This window comes from Cardiocondyla obscurior, linkage group LG04 (genome assembly GCF_019399895.1).
Source record: "Cardiocondyla obscurior isolate alpha-2009 linkage group LG04, Cobs3.1, whole genome shotgun sequence".
Taxonomy (NCBI): Eukaryota; Metazoa; Arthropoda; class Insecta; order Hymenoptera; family Formicidae; genus Cardiocondyla; species Cardiocondyla obscurior.
In genome coordinates this window covers 10,751,359-10,765,140 of record NC_091867.1, presented here as the reverse complement: position 1 = coordinate 10,765,140, position 13,782 = coordinate 10,751,359, and the positions used below count along the sequence as shown (strand labels likewise).

The 13,782-nt window shown below is 37.1% G+C and overlaps 5 protein-coding genes across 7 annotated transcripts; 3 read left to right on the top strand and 2 right to left on the bottom strand.

Moving 5' to 3' along the window:
* Nucleotides 1–9: 9 nt before the first annotated feature.
* Nucleotides 10–3,463, top strand: LOC139102084 (S1 RNA-binding domain-containing protein 1). Of its 2 annotated transcripts, XM_070655738.1 has the most exons (4): nucleotides 10–324; nucleotides 420–547; nucleotides 623–2,442; nucleotides 2,695–3,463. In XM_070655738.1, the coding sequence occupies exons 2-4, from the start codon at nucleotides 529–531 to the stop codon at nucleotides 3,454–3,456; spliced, it is 2,601 nt and encodes an 866-aa protein (XP_070511839.1). In that variant the 5' UTR covers nucleotides 10–324; nucleotides 420–528; the 3' UTR covers nucleotides 3,457–3,463. The 2 variants fall into 2 exon arrangements, with proteins under 2 accessions (XP_070511839.1, XP_070511838.1); XM_070655737.1 differs by having other exon boundaries at nucleotides 420–2,442.
* An 80-nt stretch (nucleotides 3,464–3,543) lies between these two features.
* Nucleotides 3,544–6,560, bottom strand: LOC139102087 (DNA replication licensing factor Mcm5). The gene is made up of 6 exons (XM_070655744.1): nucleotides 6,342–6,560; nucleotides 6,024–6,279; nucleotides 5,736–5,908; nucleotides 5,292–5,626; nucleotides 4,864–5,210; nucleotides 3,544–4,772 (listed from the first exon to the last, which is right to left on the bottom strand). Exons 1-6 carry the CDS (start codon nucleotides 6,491–6,493, stop codon nucleotides 3,837–3,839), a joined length of 2,199 nt encoding a protein of 732 aa, XP_070511845.1. The 5' UTR covers nucleotides 6,494–6,560; the 3' UTR covers nucleotides 3,544–3,836.
* Nucleotides 6,561–6,712: 152 nt separating this feature from the next.
* On the top strand, nucleotides 6,713–10,062 carry Wdr37 (WD repeat domain 37). Of its 2 annotated transcripts, none has more exons than XM_070655747.1 (6): nucleotides 6,713–7,103; nucleotides 7,428–7,829; nucleotides 7,913–8,038; nucleotides 8,491–9,250; nucleotides 9,337–9,583; nucleotides 9,666–10,062. In XM_070655747.1, the coding sequence occupies exons 2-6, from the start codon at nucleotides 7,562–7,564 to the stop codon at nucleotides 9,786–9,788; spliced, it is 1,524 nt and encodes a 507-aa protein (XP_070511848.1). In that variant the 5' UTR covers nucleotides 6,713–7,103; nucleotides 7,428–7,561; the 3' UTR covers nucleotides 9,789–10,062. The 2 variants fall into 2 exon arrangements, with proteins under 2 accessions (XP_070511848.1, XP_070511847.1); XM_070655746.1 differs by having other exon boundaries at nucleotides 8,488–9,250.
* Nucleotides 9,579–13,672, bottom strand: Arv1 (ACAT-related protein required for viability 1). The gene is made up of 4 exons (XM_070655757.1): nucleotides 13,551–13,672; nucleotides 10,669–10,762; nucleotides 10,088–10,607; nucleotides 9,579–9,948 (listed from the first exon to the last, which is right to left on the bottom strand). Exons 2-4 carry the CDS (start codon nucleotides 10,750–10,752, stop codon nucleotides 9,824–9,826), a joined length of 729 nt encoding a protein of 242 aa, XP_070511858.1. The 5' UTR covers nucleotides 10,753–10,762; nucleotides 13,551–13,672; the 3' UTR covers nucleotides 9,579–9,823.
* LOC139102091 (1,5-anhydro-D-fructose reductase) lies at nucleotides 10,784–13,244 on the top strand. The gene is made up of 4 exons (XM_070655751.1): nucleotides 10,784–11,109; nucleotides 11,290–11,457; nucleotides 11,871–12,224; nucleotides 12,312–13,244. Exons 1-4 carry the CDS (start codon nucleotides 11,038–11,040, stop codon nucleotides 12,687–12,689), a joined length of 972 nt encoding a protein of 323 aa, XP_070511852.1. The 5' UTR covers nucleotides 10,784–11,037; the 3' UTR covers nucleotides 12,690–13,244.
* Nucleotides 13,673–13,782: the final 110 nt, after the last annotated feature.

Below are 13,782 nucleotides of genomic sequence, written 5' to 3'. Positions count from 1 at the left end.
ACAGTAGAGCATCATCTGAAACAAAAAAATTCCAGTTAGTCTTCTGTTCTGTTCTATTCTAGCTCGCACCGTTCCCCTCTTCTCCCCGCGCTCCCCGCATCAGTAGTCAATTATTTTACGCAAAAGCGCGCGGTGCACGCAGACTGCAGTTCGAAATATGAATACGAGCGAGTGAGAAGGGAAGTAATAGCGTGGCAAAGATTGGGTTAGGTTGTTTACGATTCTTTACAATCACGTTGCGACAGGTTAGAGTTGACATCCATGCCGCGTTCACGCTGACAATTGGCAGAGAAACCTGTTAAAATTTAAGTTCAATTTGTCTAGGTAATGTAATCAGCAATATTAATTAATAATCAATATTAGAAAATTAATGCCATCTTTTTTTCGTAATTAAGAAAACGTTTCTTACTGTATTACAGTATTGGAGAAGCTTTACATCGCAGAGAATAAAATTTCAAGCAGTTTGTTGCAAGTCTGTCAGAGAACTGATGTATTAATTTATCAGACGAGAGGACGTTAATAGAAATAATGAAAAGAAATTTGCGAGGTAAGCAGAATCAGGTAATAATCGAGTTGTCAGATTCCGATGACAGCGATTGTAATGTATCTAAAAAATTACAAGATGAAGATTATACACTGGAGCAAAAAAAAAGAACGAGGAAAGCTGCAACAACCAAGGAAGAGCCGCCGAAAAAGAGAGCGAGGAAAGCTGCAACAATCAAGGAAGAGCCGCCGAAAAAGAGAGCGAAGACAGATGTACAGAAAAAAGATGTTAAGTCTGTTGGAAATAAAAATCAGGAAGAAGACTCAAAGACATTTAGTAACAAAGAGCTGAAGCAGGAAGAATCATTATGCAATAATTCTGCAAGTTTAAAGATATCGCGAGGAAGGCAAAAAGACTCGATCGAACCTCGTGTAAAGAAAGATTTAAAGATTGAGGAACAGTTAAATTCCAACTTTTTGCAATGCACAGAATGGACAGATATTGATTACGTAAGCGAGATTAATGGAGTGGACAGACGTATTGTAGAGAACGTAGTGAAACTTTTCCAGGAGGACAATACCATACCTTTCATTGCAAGATATAGAAGGAACATGACTGCATCCATGGAACCAGATAAGCTGAGAGCACTTTTAGATAGTTACGAGCAGGCAAAGACTATTAAGCTTCGCGCCGCGACGATCACCAAGAGCATTGATAAATTAGGAAAATGGTCACCGGAGGTTCATACCGCGATCACGTCCGCAAAATCCCTTGCCGATCTCGAGTACATTTATTCGCTGTACAAACCTTCGTCGTCGAAGAGACTTTTAGCAGAAAAAGCAAGAGGATTAGGCTTGGAAACTATCAGCAACGCTGTTTTACAGGGTCAGAGCATACCGCCGTTGATATCCTTGGTAGATGAGCAAAAGGAAGGCTTGCGAAACGAGCAGGAAGTGAAGAACGGTATAGTGCATATAATAGCGGACGTAATTAGCAAGGACAAGAATATTTTCGACAAGGTGACGTACCTTCGGAAAACGTTTGTTATAGATATACAAACCACGCAATGTAAAGCCGGAGAGGATTCGAAAAACACGGACAGCCAAAAGTACGAGCACTACTTTAATTTCAAGTCGAACGTGCATACCGTTAAGCCGCATCATATACTAGCCATTAATAGAGCCGAGTCGCAAAAAATCATTAGCGTAAAAATCGTCGTTTCCGATGCTTTCGAGAGCACGTTTAAAAAATATTGCTTGTCGCGGTACACGTCTCAACAAAGCCACAGCGGTCAGACGGTTCATTGGGATTTGCTTAACGACAGCATTGATTACGCTTTTAAAAAGTTGATTAAGCCTCAGATGATACGTCGCGTGAGGAGCGAAATGAAGGAAAGAGCGGAAAAGGCTTCCATAGAGGTGTTCGCCACTAACGTTAAGCAGCTTCTGCTCACTCCTCCTGTGCGAGGTAAAATCGTTCTTGGCATAGATCCCGGCTATCGTCATGGATGCAAGCTTGCCGTCGTATCGGAGCAAGGTGACGTTCTCGAGACCGCTGTGATTTATCCTCACACTCATACAACAGCGTTTAAAGACGCGGCCGACGTGCTAGCAAAATTGGTGAGCAAGTACGCGTGCACCGTGATAGCTCTGGGAAACGCTACGGCGTGCAGAGAAACCGAGCTCTTCTTGACGAAGATGATAGAGTCGAGGATGTTCGGCACGCTGAAAGCGATGTACACCATCGTCGACGAATGCGGAGCCTCGATTTATAGTTGTAGCCCGCAGGCGAAATCTGAATTTCCGAATCTCGATCCGAATCTTGTTTCAGCTATCTCGATCGCGAGACGCTTACAGGACCCGTTGGCGGAGTTGGTAAAGATCGAGCCGAAACACTTGGGAGTCGGAATGTATCAGCATGATCTTCCTGAGACGAAACTTACGAAGACGCTGTCCGAAGTTAGTATGAATTTTCTGTTTTAATGGTGAAATAAATTAACTCGATATATGAATTTTTCCATCTAAAAGAAAATTTAAAAAAATTTGTTAAAGTTAAAAATTAATTTCAAAGAACGGAGATGATTAAAATTTTTTTTTTATATAATACAATAATGCGCTGTTATATTTTTATCATAAAGATTGCAATTATTTTTTTTTAATGCGATAATAACTCGAGAAGCGATAAACTGATATTTGTATTAATTATTGCAGGTTGTTACGGAAGTTGTGAGTTTTGTAGGAGTTGATATCAATACAGCTTCTCACTATCTTCTACAGCAGGTAGCCGGCCTCACGCTTTCGAGATCTAAAAGTATCATGGACTGGCGAATCAAGAATGGACCGTTTAGAAATAGAGAACAGTTGTTAAGTGTAAAGGGTATCGGTAGTAAAACGTTCGAGCAGTGTGCGGGATTCATAAGAATTTTGCCGGAAACTGCAACAACGAGCGAGACTTCGTCAAAGGAAAACAAAAAGCCGAAAAATGATTTTAATCCTTTAGATCAGACGTGGATCCATCCGGAATCGTACGCGATAGCGAATAAATTTATAAAACACTGCCGGTGCGAATTGAACGAGATTGGAACTCTGGAATTTATCGAGAAGATAAATTTTCACGCGCGAACCGGATGTGGAAAGCTGGCCGCGCAATTCGGCGTCGATGAGACTACGATGGAGACGATAGTTAAAGCTCTTACCATGCAGAAGGACGAGGATATACGATCGAAATTGAACCAGCCGTTGTTTCGTAACAGCGTGCGGTGCATCGACGATTTGACCGTCGGCACCACATTGAGCGGCGTCGTACGAAACGTCACTCATTTCGGTTCATTTGTGGACATAGGCGTTGGCAAGGAGGGACTAATTCACATTACACGTATGAAAAAGGATCTGCATATAGGACAGCGTGTGGAAGTGCGAGTACTAAACGTTGAACTGGCGCGGCAAAGAATTGGCCTCGAATTAATAAGTTAATGTCGTTTGTTATTTGCGTTTATAAATTAAAATCAAAATCTATTGGATTAATATTTAGAGACGTTTAATTTTATATCACTCTTGAAGAATGTGCTCATTTATTTTTTTATTATTTATGTAAAAAGGAAAGAATAAACTTTATGTTGTAATTCATATAAATTATAAATTTTCCGAAACTTGTGTATTCATTACCGTATCTGTTTCAGAAATTATGATCATTCTCGTTATCCATTTAAAAACGAACTTTCTTAATAATAATTTAACATACACGTCATTAGTTTGCGTCAAAATAATTTAAAAAAAATTACGATTAACATATTAAACAAACACGACGGTACCTTATATGTATGATTATACATCGGAAAAGTTTATGTTACACTTCATTGGAGCCTGTACAACATTTTACGTTGCAAACGATGCTGCAGTTCGCCGCGGCGTATCATCGTATGTATAACTTTGTAAATGATACGCTCTGGAAATGACTGTTTAACAAAATCTTTCACTATATTTTGCTCGGACACTTGATGTCCAATCGGAAATCTGTTTTTCAATTGCTTTTCAATGCGAGACAACATTTCATGATCTTCTTCCGTGGTAAATCCTTCTGCCCCTGCTAACGATCCAGACATTGCTGCGTCTAATGTAGACACTTGAAAGAGCCTTAAAGCTTCGTTAACGTGGACTTCAGTAGCAAATGGTTGAATTTGCATTTTGGCCAAAGCTTCGGAGATTCGTATAATAGCTTCGAGCTGTCGGACCGTTATAGGTATTGATAATCTTTTTTCAGAATCTTTCTCGTGTTCTCTTGTACCAGCTCGCATCATTACGTAACGATTTTTTAATTTATCTCCTGCCTCTACATTGAGTCTTGGGCCACAACGTGTCCTGCAATAGTTAATGTACTTTTTCAAAATGTGCACAGGAATTTCTCCTTCTATCGATTGTTCCGTGATCTGGCCAGCATTACAGTGAATGTTCATAACGTGTTTAGCTAAAGTTATGTCCCTGTTGTGTTCGTGCTCATCTTTAACGATAAATATCATATCGAAACGTGATAAGATCGTCGGCATAAAATCTATATTTTCTTCTCCTTTTATATCATCCCACCGACCAAAGACCGAATTCGCCGCCGCTAATACAGAACACCGTGTATTCAGAGTTGTCGTTATTCCCGCCTTTGCTATAGAGATCGTTTGTTGCTCCATAGCTTCGTGTATCGCCACTCGATCGTCCTCTTTCATTTTGTCGAACTCGTCTATGCAAACGACTCCACCATCCGCGAGAACCATTGCACCACCTTCCATAACGAAATTCCTCTGAAACATTTGTTGTATACGTGGATACATAAATTATAGATAAATTTATTTTAATTATAATAAAAATATTTCTTAATAAATTGTAGCTTACAGTTACTGGATCTCTCGATACAGATGCTGTCAAACCGGCTGCGGAACTACCTTTTCCCGATGTATAAACAGCTATGGGAGCGACTCTCTCCACAAATTTTAATAACTGCGACTTAGCGGTACCCGGATCGCCCAGCATTAAGATATTGATATCGCCTCTTCTGCATAAACCATCCGGCATTAATTTTCTTGATCCGCCGAATAGTAGACATGCGATAGCTTTTTTAATGTCTACTACACCGAAAATGCTGGGAGCAATACTTTTTGCAATTCTCTCATACAAATTAGGATCAGTTGCTAAACGAGTGAAAAGATCCTCTTCTTCGGTTGTAACAGGCGGCTGAGTTCCTAGGGAACAGAAAAAAAAAATTAATTAAAGGGATCACTAATTATTTTTTAATAACTTTTTAATAACTGTATTATTAGTACCTATATTGGTATTTTCTCCATCCACTGAAATACCAAGAACACGAATATATGGAGCTCTAACACCCACTAATGTCTTCTCTCTGCCTGAACTCTTGCCACCAGTTTTAGCCACTTTTTTAATGGAATATATACCAAGAATCAGAACTCTATTGCCCGGTACCACTCTATCACACAAGTACCGATCGCAATATAATTGTAAATGCCTAGGCATTTCGCCCTGTGGTATGTGATCTGGCAATTCCTGAAGCTTTAATACTTGAAAGTCTACACAGTGACATTTATCTGGCATTATAAAAAAAGGATCCAAAGGACATTTTGGACGACCCGCTTGCTCTCTGATAACAAAAAAAAATTTATTAAAAAATATTAAAATAAAAAAAAAACAATTTATTAAAAAATATTTAAAAAAATAAAAAACAATAAAATATTTATAAAAAGACTTACGTGGTGCATTTTCTAGGTAGCGAATACCCTTCCAAACCAGGTTTGATAGAAATATTGACCTGAGTAACTTTGCAAGAACGACACTGTATAGCAATTTTTGTAGCCTTGGATCTGATGCCAGATGCAGAAACAATTATACCCGGAATTTTGACAAGTTTTGAAACAATATCTGGCTGCAATAATAAAACAGCATGTAATCCTATACTTATTCGTTTAAATAAATTACAAAATGGTAAATGAATCTGCAAACTCTCAACTTGTTTCTATACATTATAAGAAGTGTATTACCTTCATTCCTCTCAAAGAGCTTGGATGGGCATCTGAGCACAGTAACACCTGAATATCCTCTACTTTCTCCTCGCCCTCGGGCCGTGGAGCCGTGAGCTCGTCGGCGACGTTCTTCGCGGCTTCCTCGAAAATGGCCAAATATTCCGAGGGAAGTTTTTGTATCTTCTCCGCGAGTGACTCGTCGAAAGCGGCTAAATCCTCAAGATTAATCTCCAGCCAATACTGCCCGAGATTATAATTGCGCTTTAAAATATCCCTGAGGAGAATAAAAAATGTTGACACATCGAACGCCAAGACGTAGAGGTAATCGCCACTCACCGGTATTTGTAATTGAAGTTGCCCTCGTGAAACTGTCGGATAAACTCCTTGAATTTCTTCTTCGAATGCTGGAGATTCGTACGGTTCTCGTTGGCCTCGTCCACCGCGAAGTTGTCGGAGAAGAACACACCCGGATCGTCGAAGCCCTCCATCTCGCAGGCTAGCTACTGTTATTTAAAAGACGTGGAGGAACACGGACCGCGTCGCCGAGATCTGTTTCGGCGGGAAACTGCGAAACTCCGGGAGCTTAAGACCGATTTTTAAAGCCTACGTGCGGTTTTAAGGCCGTCTCACATCCGACCTTAAGTTAATTAGACCACCGGCTATCGTTTTCTGATTGGCTGAGCCCGACCCCTTGACCGTAATGGCGGCTCCGACTTCTCCGCACTTGCCGTGCAAATAGAACGTAATAAACATGGTGTCCCGTAGCGATAAGGAAAAAGTGAACGGGTTGCGAAGCACGGAAAATAAATCCTGCATGGACATGAATTTCTACTCGGTGACGTAAAGACGCGCGATAGTCAGCGACGAGTTCACACGCGGATCGTATTCTGTCGTTCGAGTGCTTCGATTATTTTGCGATCTCGAGGAACTATGCTCCGATCTCGACCGGGTGGACGACAGCCGTGTGCTCTCGAAGACGTGCTCTTGTTTGTCTGAAGAGCGAAGAGGGATTTGATAAGCTTTGAAGCAGCCAACGTAATGGTATCGTCCGGAGAGGCGCAATGCGTGAAGAGATCCAAAGATCGCGCCTGCAAAATGGTATGTCAGCTTACACTAAAATAATTTATCGAATCTAGCAGTCAATCGTAAGACCTCCGACGAGACAAGCCTGATGTTCGTTACCCGATCGCGTTTCAATTATTTTTCGCGTGATAAAATTTAGGCGAAATGTTTTATAATTAATTTCCAAATTTATTAATTTATTAATAAAAATTTAATTATCATTTTATTTTTATTTCTACGACAGACGTTTTCAATTCGTACATTCTAGCCCGCCGTTTACGTCTGCCCGAGATTAAACAGCAAATTAAGAATATTATTTAATTTTTAGTTAATCACGTTTCCGACGTGTTCTGTTAATAGGTTATACATGGCGATTAATAATGCAGGTTCAAGTCCTGTGTTAAAATCCGAGTGAGCGGCGATGTATGCAGCGAGGATAAATCACTGAGACATGCTCGTCTGCTGTTCGCGTCATTTTTGTTAAGTGACGAGTCATGCCTGGTGAACCGCCAGCCACAGCTGGAAGTAAATCCAGTGGCAAGGCAAAGAGAATCTCCATACCTCGTGTGCAAAGCAGTACCGACACAGAGTTACAGTCTCAACAGAGCGGATCAACTCCACTGCAGCCCACGTCACATTATGTTACCTTCCGTTCCGAGTTAGAGGACAGCGTTATTCCGCCAGCCCTGCGATGCCGCTTGTATGATCTCTTTCAACAAATTGAAAAAGAATTTGAAATGTTATACACAGAAAATCTTGGCTGTAAGTATTTCCACGTGTTTCATTTTTTTTTTTTTCCTTAAAACTTGACGCGCTTACGGAAGTTTTTACGTTTATTATAACAGTGCAGGAGAAGATCGATATCCTAAATGACCGACTCGAGAGAGAATGTTATGGATCAGGCGAGCGCAGTTTACCTCCTGGAGATCTTACGGATTATCCAGAAACGAAAAATCTGTCGAAGCAAAAATGTAAGATTTATTTTCGTATTAATGTTAATGTATATGAAAATGGATTTTAATATATATGTTATACGAAAAGTTAAAAAAAAAAAAGAAAATTATAAAATATACGATATTCAGATAGCACTTTATTAAACTAAATTAGAAATTATTTTTCAAATTAATTTTTGACACTTTTATGTATTTTTTATTAAGTTTCGTAAGTATTTTTTAATTAAAAAAAGATTTTAATTTTTTTGTAAGTGTTTTGTTTAATACTCTGTTCGTAATCTCTATTATATAATTTTTGATTACATTATATTTTCCATCTCTTCATCTATCTATTCCAGGAAATTTTATAAGAATGATACAAAACATAAAATAGTTATGGTAATAATTTTTTAAATTCAATAATAACGTAATATTATTACATTATCGTTAAGTATTTTTAAATTATAATAATCTCTTTATCTTTTTAGCAGTGGGTGCAAACTCGGCGCAAAAGATTAAAACTTCTCACAAATTAAAAGCACAGACTAGTAAAATAGTATCGAGCTTTAAAACTCCGTCTATGACATGCACTATGCAAAGGGAGTACCTCGGCCATCGGGACGGTGTGTGGGAAGTGTCCGTGGGAAGATCTGGTCAACCCATCATAGCCACCGCTTCTGCCGATTATACGGCTCGTATATGGGCAATAGATAACAGCCGATGTCTATTACAATATATCGGTCATAATGGATCTGTGAATTCGGTTCGATTTCATCCGAACCGAGAATTGGCTTTAACGGCAAGCGGAGATTGCTCTGCTCACGTGTGGCAAGCAGCTGTCGATTGGGACATGCCGAAAAGAACATCATCGTTAGAAGAACTTCCAACGGCCGGTTCCGAACGATCGACCACGAATAATCTAACTGGTAATAACGACGAGCAAGACGATCCTCCGACTCTGAGGACGCCGATACGCGAACTTTTAGGCCACACAAATGTTGTGATGGCTGCAGATTGGCTTTCTGGAGCTGAACAATTAGTCACAGCTTCTTGGGATAGAACAGCAAATTTGTACGATACTGAAACTGGAGAGATTATACACACGCTGTGCGGACACGACCAAGAGTTGACTCATGTATCGACGCATCATACGCAAAAATTATGCGTCACGTCTAGCAGAGATAATACATTCCGATTGTGGGATTTTAGAGAGCCAATACACTCGGTTTCAGTATTTCAAGGACATACGGAGTACGTAAATTAATATAATAGAAATAATAACCATTTTTTTTATACTTACATATATATGCAATTAATGTGTTGTATTCTTTTTACAGAACCGTAACGTCTGCGGTCTTTACGAGGGAAGATAAAATTGTATCTGGCTCAGATGATAGAAGTGTCAAAGTATGGGAATTACGTAACATACGTAGTCCGTTAGCGACAATACGTGGCGATAGCGCTGCTAACAGGCTATCAGTTTCTAGTACCGGGATAGTTGCAATACCACACGACAATAGACAAATACGTTTATTTGATCTAAGTGGTCAACGTTTGGCAAGATTACCTAGAACCAGCAGACAGGTAAAAAACATTATTTATTTTTATAATTATAAAATATTTTATTACAAATATATTTAATTTTTTTTAATTGCATATCTTACAGGGTCACCGTAGAATGGTGTGTTCTGTCGCTTGGTTGGAGGATAGTAATGTATGTAATTTATTTTCTTGTGGTTTCGATAGATTAGTATTAGGTTGGAGTGTTCTTCCCGTTAAAGATGCTTAAACATCAAATTGTGTGGTTTTATCGAATATTTTATGTCATGTTAGTGTGATATTGAAAATATTTAAGTGCAATCTAGAAATTGAAGTACATATATAACCATACAGTAAAAATCCAGCAATTAATCCAATCAAAGATCCTCCCCTTCCACTTTTGCAGACAACTGCAATAGAAAAAAAAAAAAAATGTATGGATAATTTAGTAATTGATTAAAGATAAATTACACATAGAATGTGAATTTCGAAGTTGCAATAAAATTATAAATGTCTTATGTAAATGTACGTTAATAGTTAAATTCTTACCTGAGTATGCAGTCAAGAGACATAAAACCGTGTAACCTTGAACTAGAAAGTAATATGGACCTAGGGCTATATGTCGCCATACTATTCCCAGAAATCCTAATAATTTACCACAACTTCCGACAATTAGAGCATTACTTAAATCTTTTATGCTATATTTGTATGGTTTTTTACCGATGATAAACCATTTTAATTCAGTCACTAAAATCACCGCGCAAATAAATACTGCGAAGGCAAGTGCTGTGTGCACCAGTAAATTGTAAAAATTGCAATAATCCTGCAATGCATCATTAGGAATTAAATTGATTTCCGATTCAGTTAATTCTGTTTCGTTTATGTCACAGAAAAACCAAGCCCTGAACGATTCAGTTAGCCATAATATTACACCTATTTTCCAATACGACTTGAAATTACTATTGTACAAAAGATGTCTGTAAGCTGGCTTTTCTATCAGAATCAGGTCTACAAAAACTATGACAGGATCGTACTCGATATATTTATCAGCTAACAATCCACATTTTTCCTAAAATAATGCAAAATTGATTAGCGCGTAATATAAAAATAGATTTATAATTTTTACTTACACATTTTAAAATTTTTAAGACACTGGGGCAGTATCTTCTGAAAAGCTCTTTACATTCAGATCCGCAATTTATGCAAATGTACATTTATAAATATCTGAAATAATAATAGTAATAAATAATTAGTAATAATATAATTCTACGTTTTAGATATTTAAGGTGAATTTTCTTCAAACTTTTTTCTTAAGCCATTTCACAAAAATATATGCACTTTACAGTGAAGTGGTGAAAGTTATGTATAACAGGTAACAGCAAGAAAGAGATAGAGAGGAGTATGTGAAATAAAGTGGGGATGTTTCAATAGGGTATAAGGCAAGCGGCTTATTTGAAACGTACAGTTTAATTCCCGTACTGTTACAAAGCATATCGAACATGATACAAGTTTCGAGCGTGATTTTGCCAACGGGGCAAGCAATGCCCATGTTGGGATTCGGAACTTGGAACGTAAGTTTAAGCTTTTATTCCTAATATAAAAAAAAATTAGTGTTAACAAAAAGACGAAAGCACGCGCCTTCTCGCGTATCGATCGACGTTCACGTTATATAAATATATCGCATTTTAAAATGCAATGTATTTGTAACATGCATCGACTTTTATTATTTTATTATTTTACTTATGTTATAGGCCGCCGGAGAAGAATTAGAGGCAGCTTTGGATACAGCTTTAGAAATAGGATACAGGCTTATAGACACAGCTACAGTGTACGGAAATGAGCGTATTATTGGTAATGTGCTAAAGAAATGGTTTGATTCTGGTAGAATCGAACGATCCGATTTATTTATTGTAACTAAGGTATGAATTTCATGTACCAAACGATCAAACAAACCTTGAAAGTATCTATTATTATACATGCTGTACAATCTGCCGTACATACATATTTTAGTGAGATAATTAGACTCATTTTCGTTCGTTATTCATCACATGTATCTCCGACAATCATTTGCATGTTCGATCCACAGTAAAATATAAATTATCTTCTATACATCCGTGTTCTATTATTAGTAATCTTTAAACTTTGTTCAAGGCTTTAGGAAGAAAGTCTATAAAGACTATACGTACATATATCATCATCAGCATATTCATTATCAGCTTTGTGTTCATATTTATTATTAATTGTCTAAGAGTTATTTTTCTTAAATAAAAAAAAAAAAAAAAAATTTATCAATTAATTAACTGACATTAATTATATTATGTTTAAATTTCAGGTACCTCCGAGTGGTAATAGACCTGGAGACATAGAAAAGTGGCTCGAAAGATCGCTTTCTAATTTACAACTGAGTTATTTGGACTTGTATCTGATACACACTCCATTTGCTTATGGAGATGTTGAAGGAGAACTACATCCCTTTAATGAAAAAGGAGAAATTATAATTGACCCAGATACGGATCACTTGGCGATTTGGTCGGTGATGGAAAAGCAAGTGATGGAAGGGCGTACAAAAGCGATTGGGCTATCCAACTTTAATGTTGCGCAAATAGAAAGAATTTTAAACCACGCCACCCTGCCGGTGTCGAATTTGCAAGTTGAAATGCACGTGTACTTGCAGCAAAGTGAATTGGTATATTTAACATTATAAACGTTATCTGTATGTATTTAGATTAATCGCTAGATGTCTAAAAATAATTTTCTTTTTTATTTTCTACAGCTGAAATTTTGTCAGGATCACGATATCAGCGTAACGGCGTATTCTCCTCTGGGTTCACGCGGATTTGTTGAGAATGTGATATTTAAAGGAGACGCCGTGCCGAAGTCGTTGGAAGACCTCACTGTGCAAGAAATCGCGAGAAAATACGAAAAAAGTCCCGCGCAAATACTACTGAAGCATATTATTCAAAAAGGTGTAATAGCCATACCGAAGAGTACCAATTCGTCGAGAATAAAAGAGAACTTTGATTTATTCGATTGGGAGCTTGAAGCCGAGGATGTCGAGAAGTTGAACGATCTCGACAAAGGGGAATCTGGACGTATATGCGACTTCAAATTCTTTAAAGGTCTTGAAAAGCACCCAGAGTTTCCTTTTTAAAATAAAAATAAAAACGTTTGTTTTTATCTCTTATGTATCTAATCAGGAGACGCAATAATGCCTCGCGTCAATTGTACACGAGGTAAGTCAACATTTACTCTGATATGTTTTCGTGAACATCTAATTGTTAGGCATAAATTAGAAATGTGTGTTTAAGGATATGTCTTTGCTGTTGTAATTTTTGCTAGGTCAAAAGTAGGTCGCGAAATAAAATCAAATGTCTAGAAAGAATCTTTCGATATAAAGCTCTTGCTAAAAATGATATATATACGCTATAAATGCTAAGTTCGTAATTTTTATATTAATTGTCATATAAAATTGCCTATATAATATGTAAAGTAAATGTACTTATAAATGAAAATGTAAATATGCTTAAGAACTTTTAGGATATTTGAGAAAGTAGGGTGTTTTCACATTACCTACTTTCACCTCAATAATTTCGGGCTGTTCCCGATATTTTCGTTTGTGTGACTTAATTTTTTTTTCCTTTATTTTTATCTAAAGCACACGTCCGTTGTATTTAATATTCACATAATAAATTTTGCAAAAAGAAAATGCACAAATATTGAAGTAAAAACAATGGTTAGGCATACTTTTATATTTAGATTTTAATTTCGACGTTAAATGAACAAAAAAAATCTCTATTCCGCTCTGAATGATTTTTTTTTTACGAAAGTAGATTATAAAGTACTGTCAAATTAAATTCGATAAAATTATTTTCGCATTAATGTGCAAAGTATTAATGGTAAGTATAACCACAATGCTTCAAGCTATTATATTTTGCATCCGCGTTTTACAAATCATTGACATGTTATATATAATAAAGCATGTATCAATTTATAAAATAAAATATAAACTTACAAGCTGGAAAGTATTTTTCTTTCAATTTTTTGGTCCTGTGAAACTGTTGGCAATTTTATTAGAATCATTTGGCACAACGTATCTATTGCAGGTTAGGTAAGATAAAATAATAGTGCGGGCACGCATGCGTGAATTAAAGTCGTATTTTTTAAATCAAGTTCAAATAAAGAATTATTTTATAACGAATAAATAATTTTTTTTTATTCCAAAATTATAGCAGCATTTTAGAAAT

Excerpts from the sequence above, each read along its gene's own strand:
- LOC139102084 (XM_070655737.1), top strand. The coding sequence starts at position 529 with ATGAAAAGAAATTTGCGAGGTAAGCAGAATCAGGTAATAATCGAGTTG. Across the intron at positions 2,443-2,694 it reads TTACGAAGACGCTGTCCGAA|GTTGTTACGGAAGTTGTGAG; the intron begins GTTAGTATGAAT and ends TAATTATTGCAG.
- LOC139102087 (XM_070655744.1), bottom strand. The coding sequence starts at position 6,493 with ATGGAGGGCTTCGACGATCCGGGTGTGTTCTTCTCCGACAACTTCGCG. Across the intron at positions 6,280-6,341 it reads AACTTCAATTACAAATACCG|GGATATTTTAAAGCGCAATT; the intron begins GTGAGTGGCGAT and ends TATTCTCCTCAG. Across the intron at positions 4,773-4,863 it reads TATCGAGAGATCCAGTAACT|AGGAATTTCGTTATGGAAGG; the intron begins GTAAGCTACAAT and ends CAAATGTTTCAG.
- Wdr37 (XM_070655746.1), top strand. The coding sequence starts at position 7,562 with ATGCCTGGTGAACCGCCAGCCACAGCTGGAAGTAAATCCAGTGGCAAG. Across the intron at positions 7,830-7,912 it reads ATACACAGAAAATCTTGGCT|TGCAGGAGAAGATCGATATC; the intron begins GTAAGTATTTCC and ends TTATTATAACAG. Across the intron at positions 8,039-8,487 it reads AAATCTGTCGAAGCAAAAAT|CAGTGGGTGCAAACTCGGCG; the intron begins GTAAGATTTATT and ends TTATCTTTTTAG.
- Arv1 (XM_070655757.1), bottom strand. The coding sequence starts at position 10,752 with ATGTACATTTGCATAAATTGCGGATCTGAATGTAAAGAGCTTTTCAGA. Across the intron at positions 10,608-10,668 it reads TCTTAAAAATTTTAAAATGT|GAAAAATGTGGATTGTTAGC; the intron begins GTAAGTAAAAAT and ends GCATTATTTTAG. Across the intron at positions 9,949-10,087 it reads TCTCTTGACTGCATACTCAG|TTGTCTGCAAAAGTGGAAGG; the intron begins GTAAGAATTTAA and ends TTTCTATTGCAG.
- LOC139102091 (XM_070655751.1), top strand. The coding sequence starts at position 11,038 with ATGATACAAGTTTCGAGCGTGATTTTGCCAACGGGGCAAGCAATGCCC. Across the intron at positions 11,458-11,870 it reads ATTTATTTATTGTAACTAAG|GTACCTCCGAGTGGTAATAG; the intron begins GTATGAATTTCA and ends TTTAAATTTCAG. Across the intron at positions 12,225-12,311 it reads ACTTGCAGCAAAGTGAATTG|CTGAAATTTTGTCAGGATCA; the intron begins GTATATTTAACA and ends TATTTTCTACAG.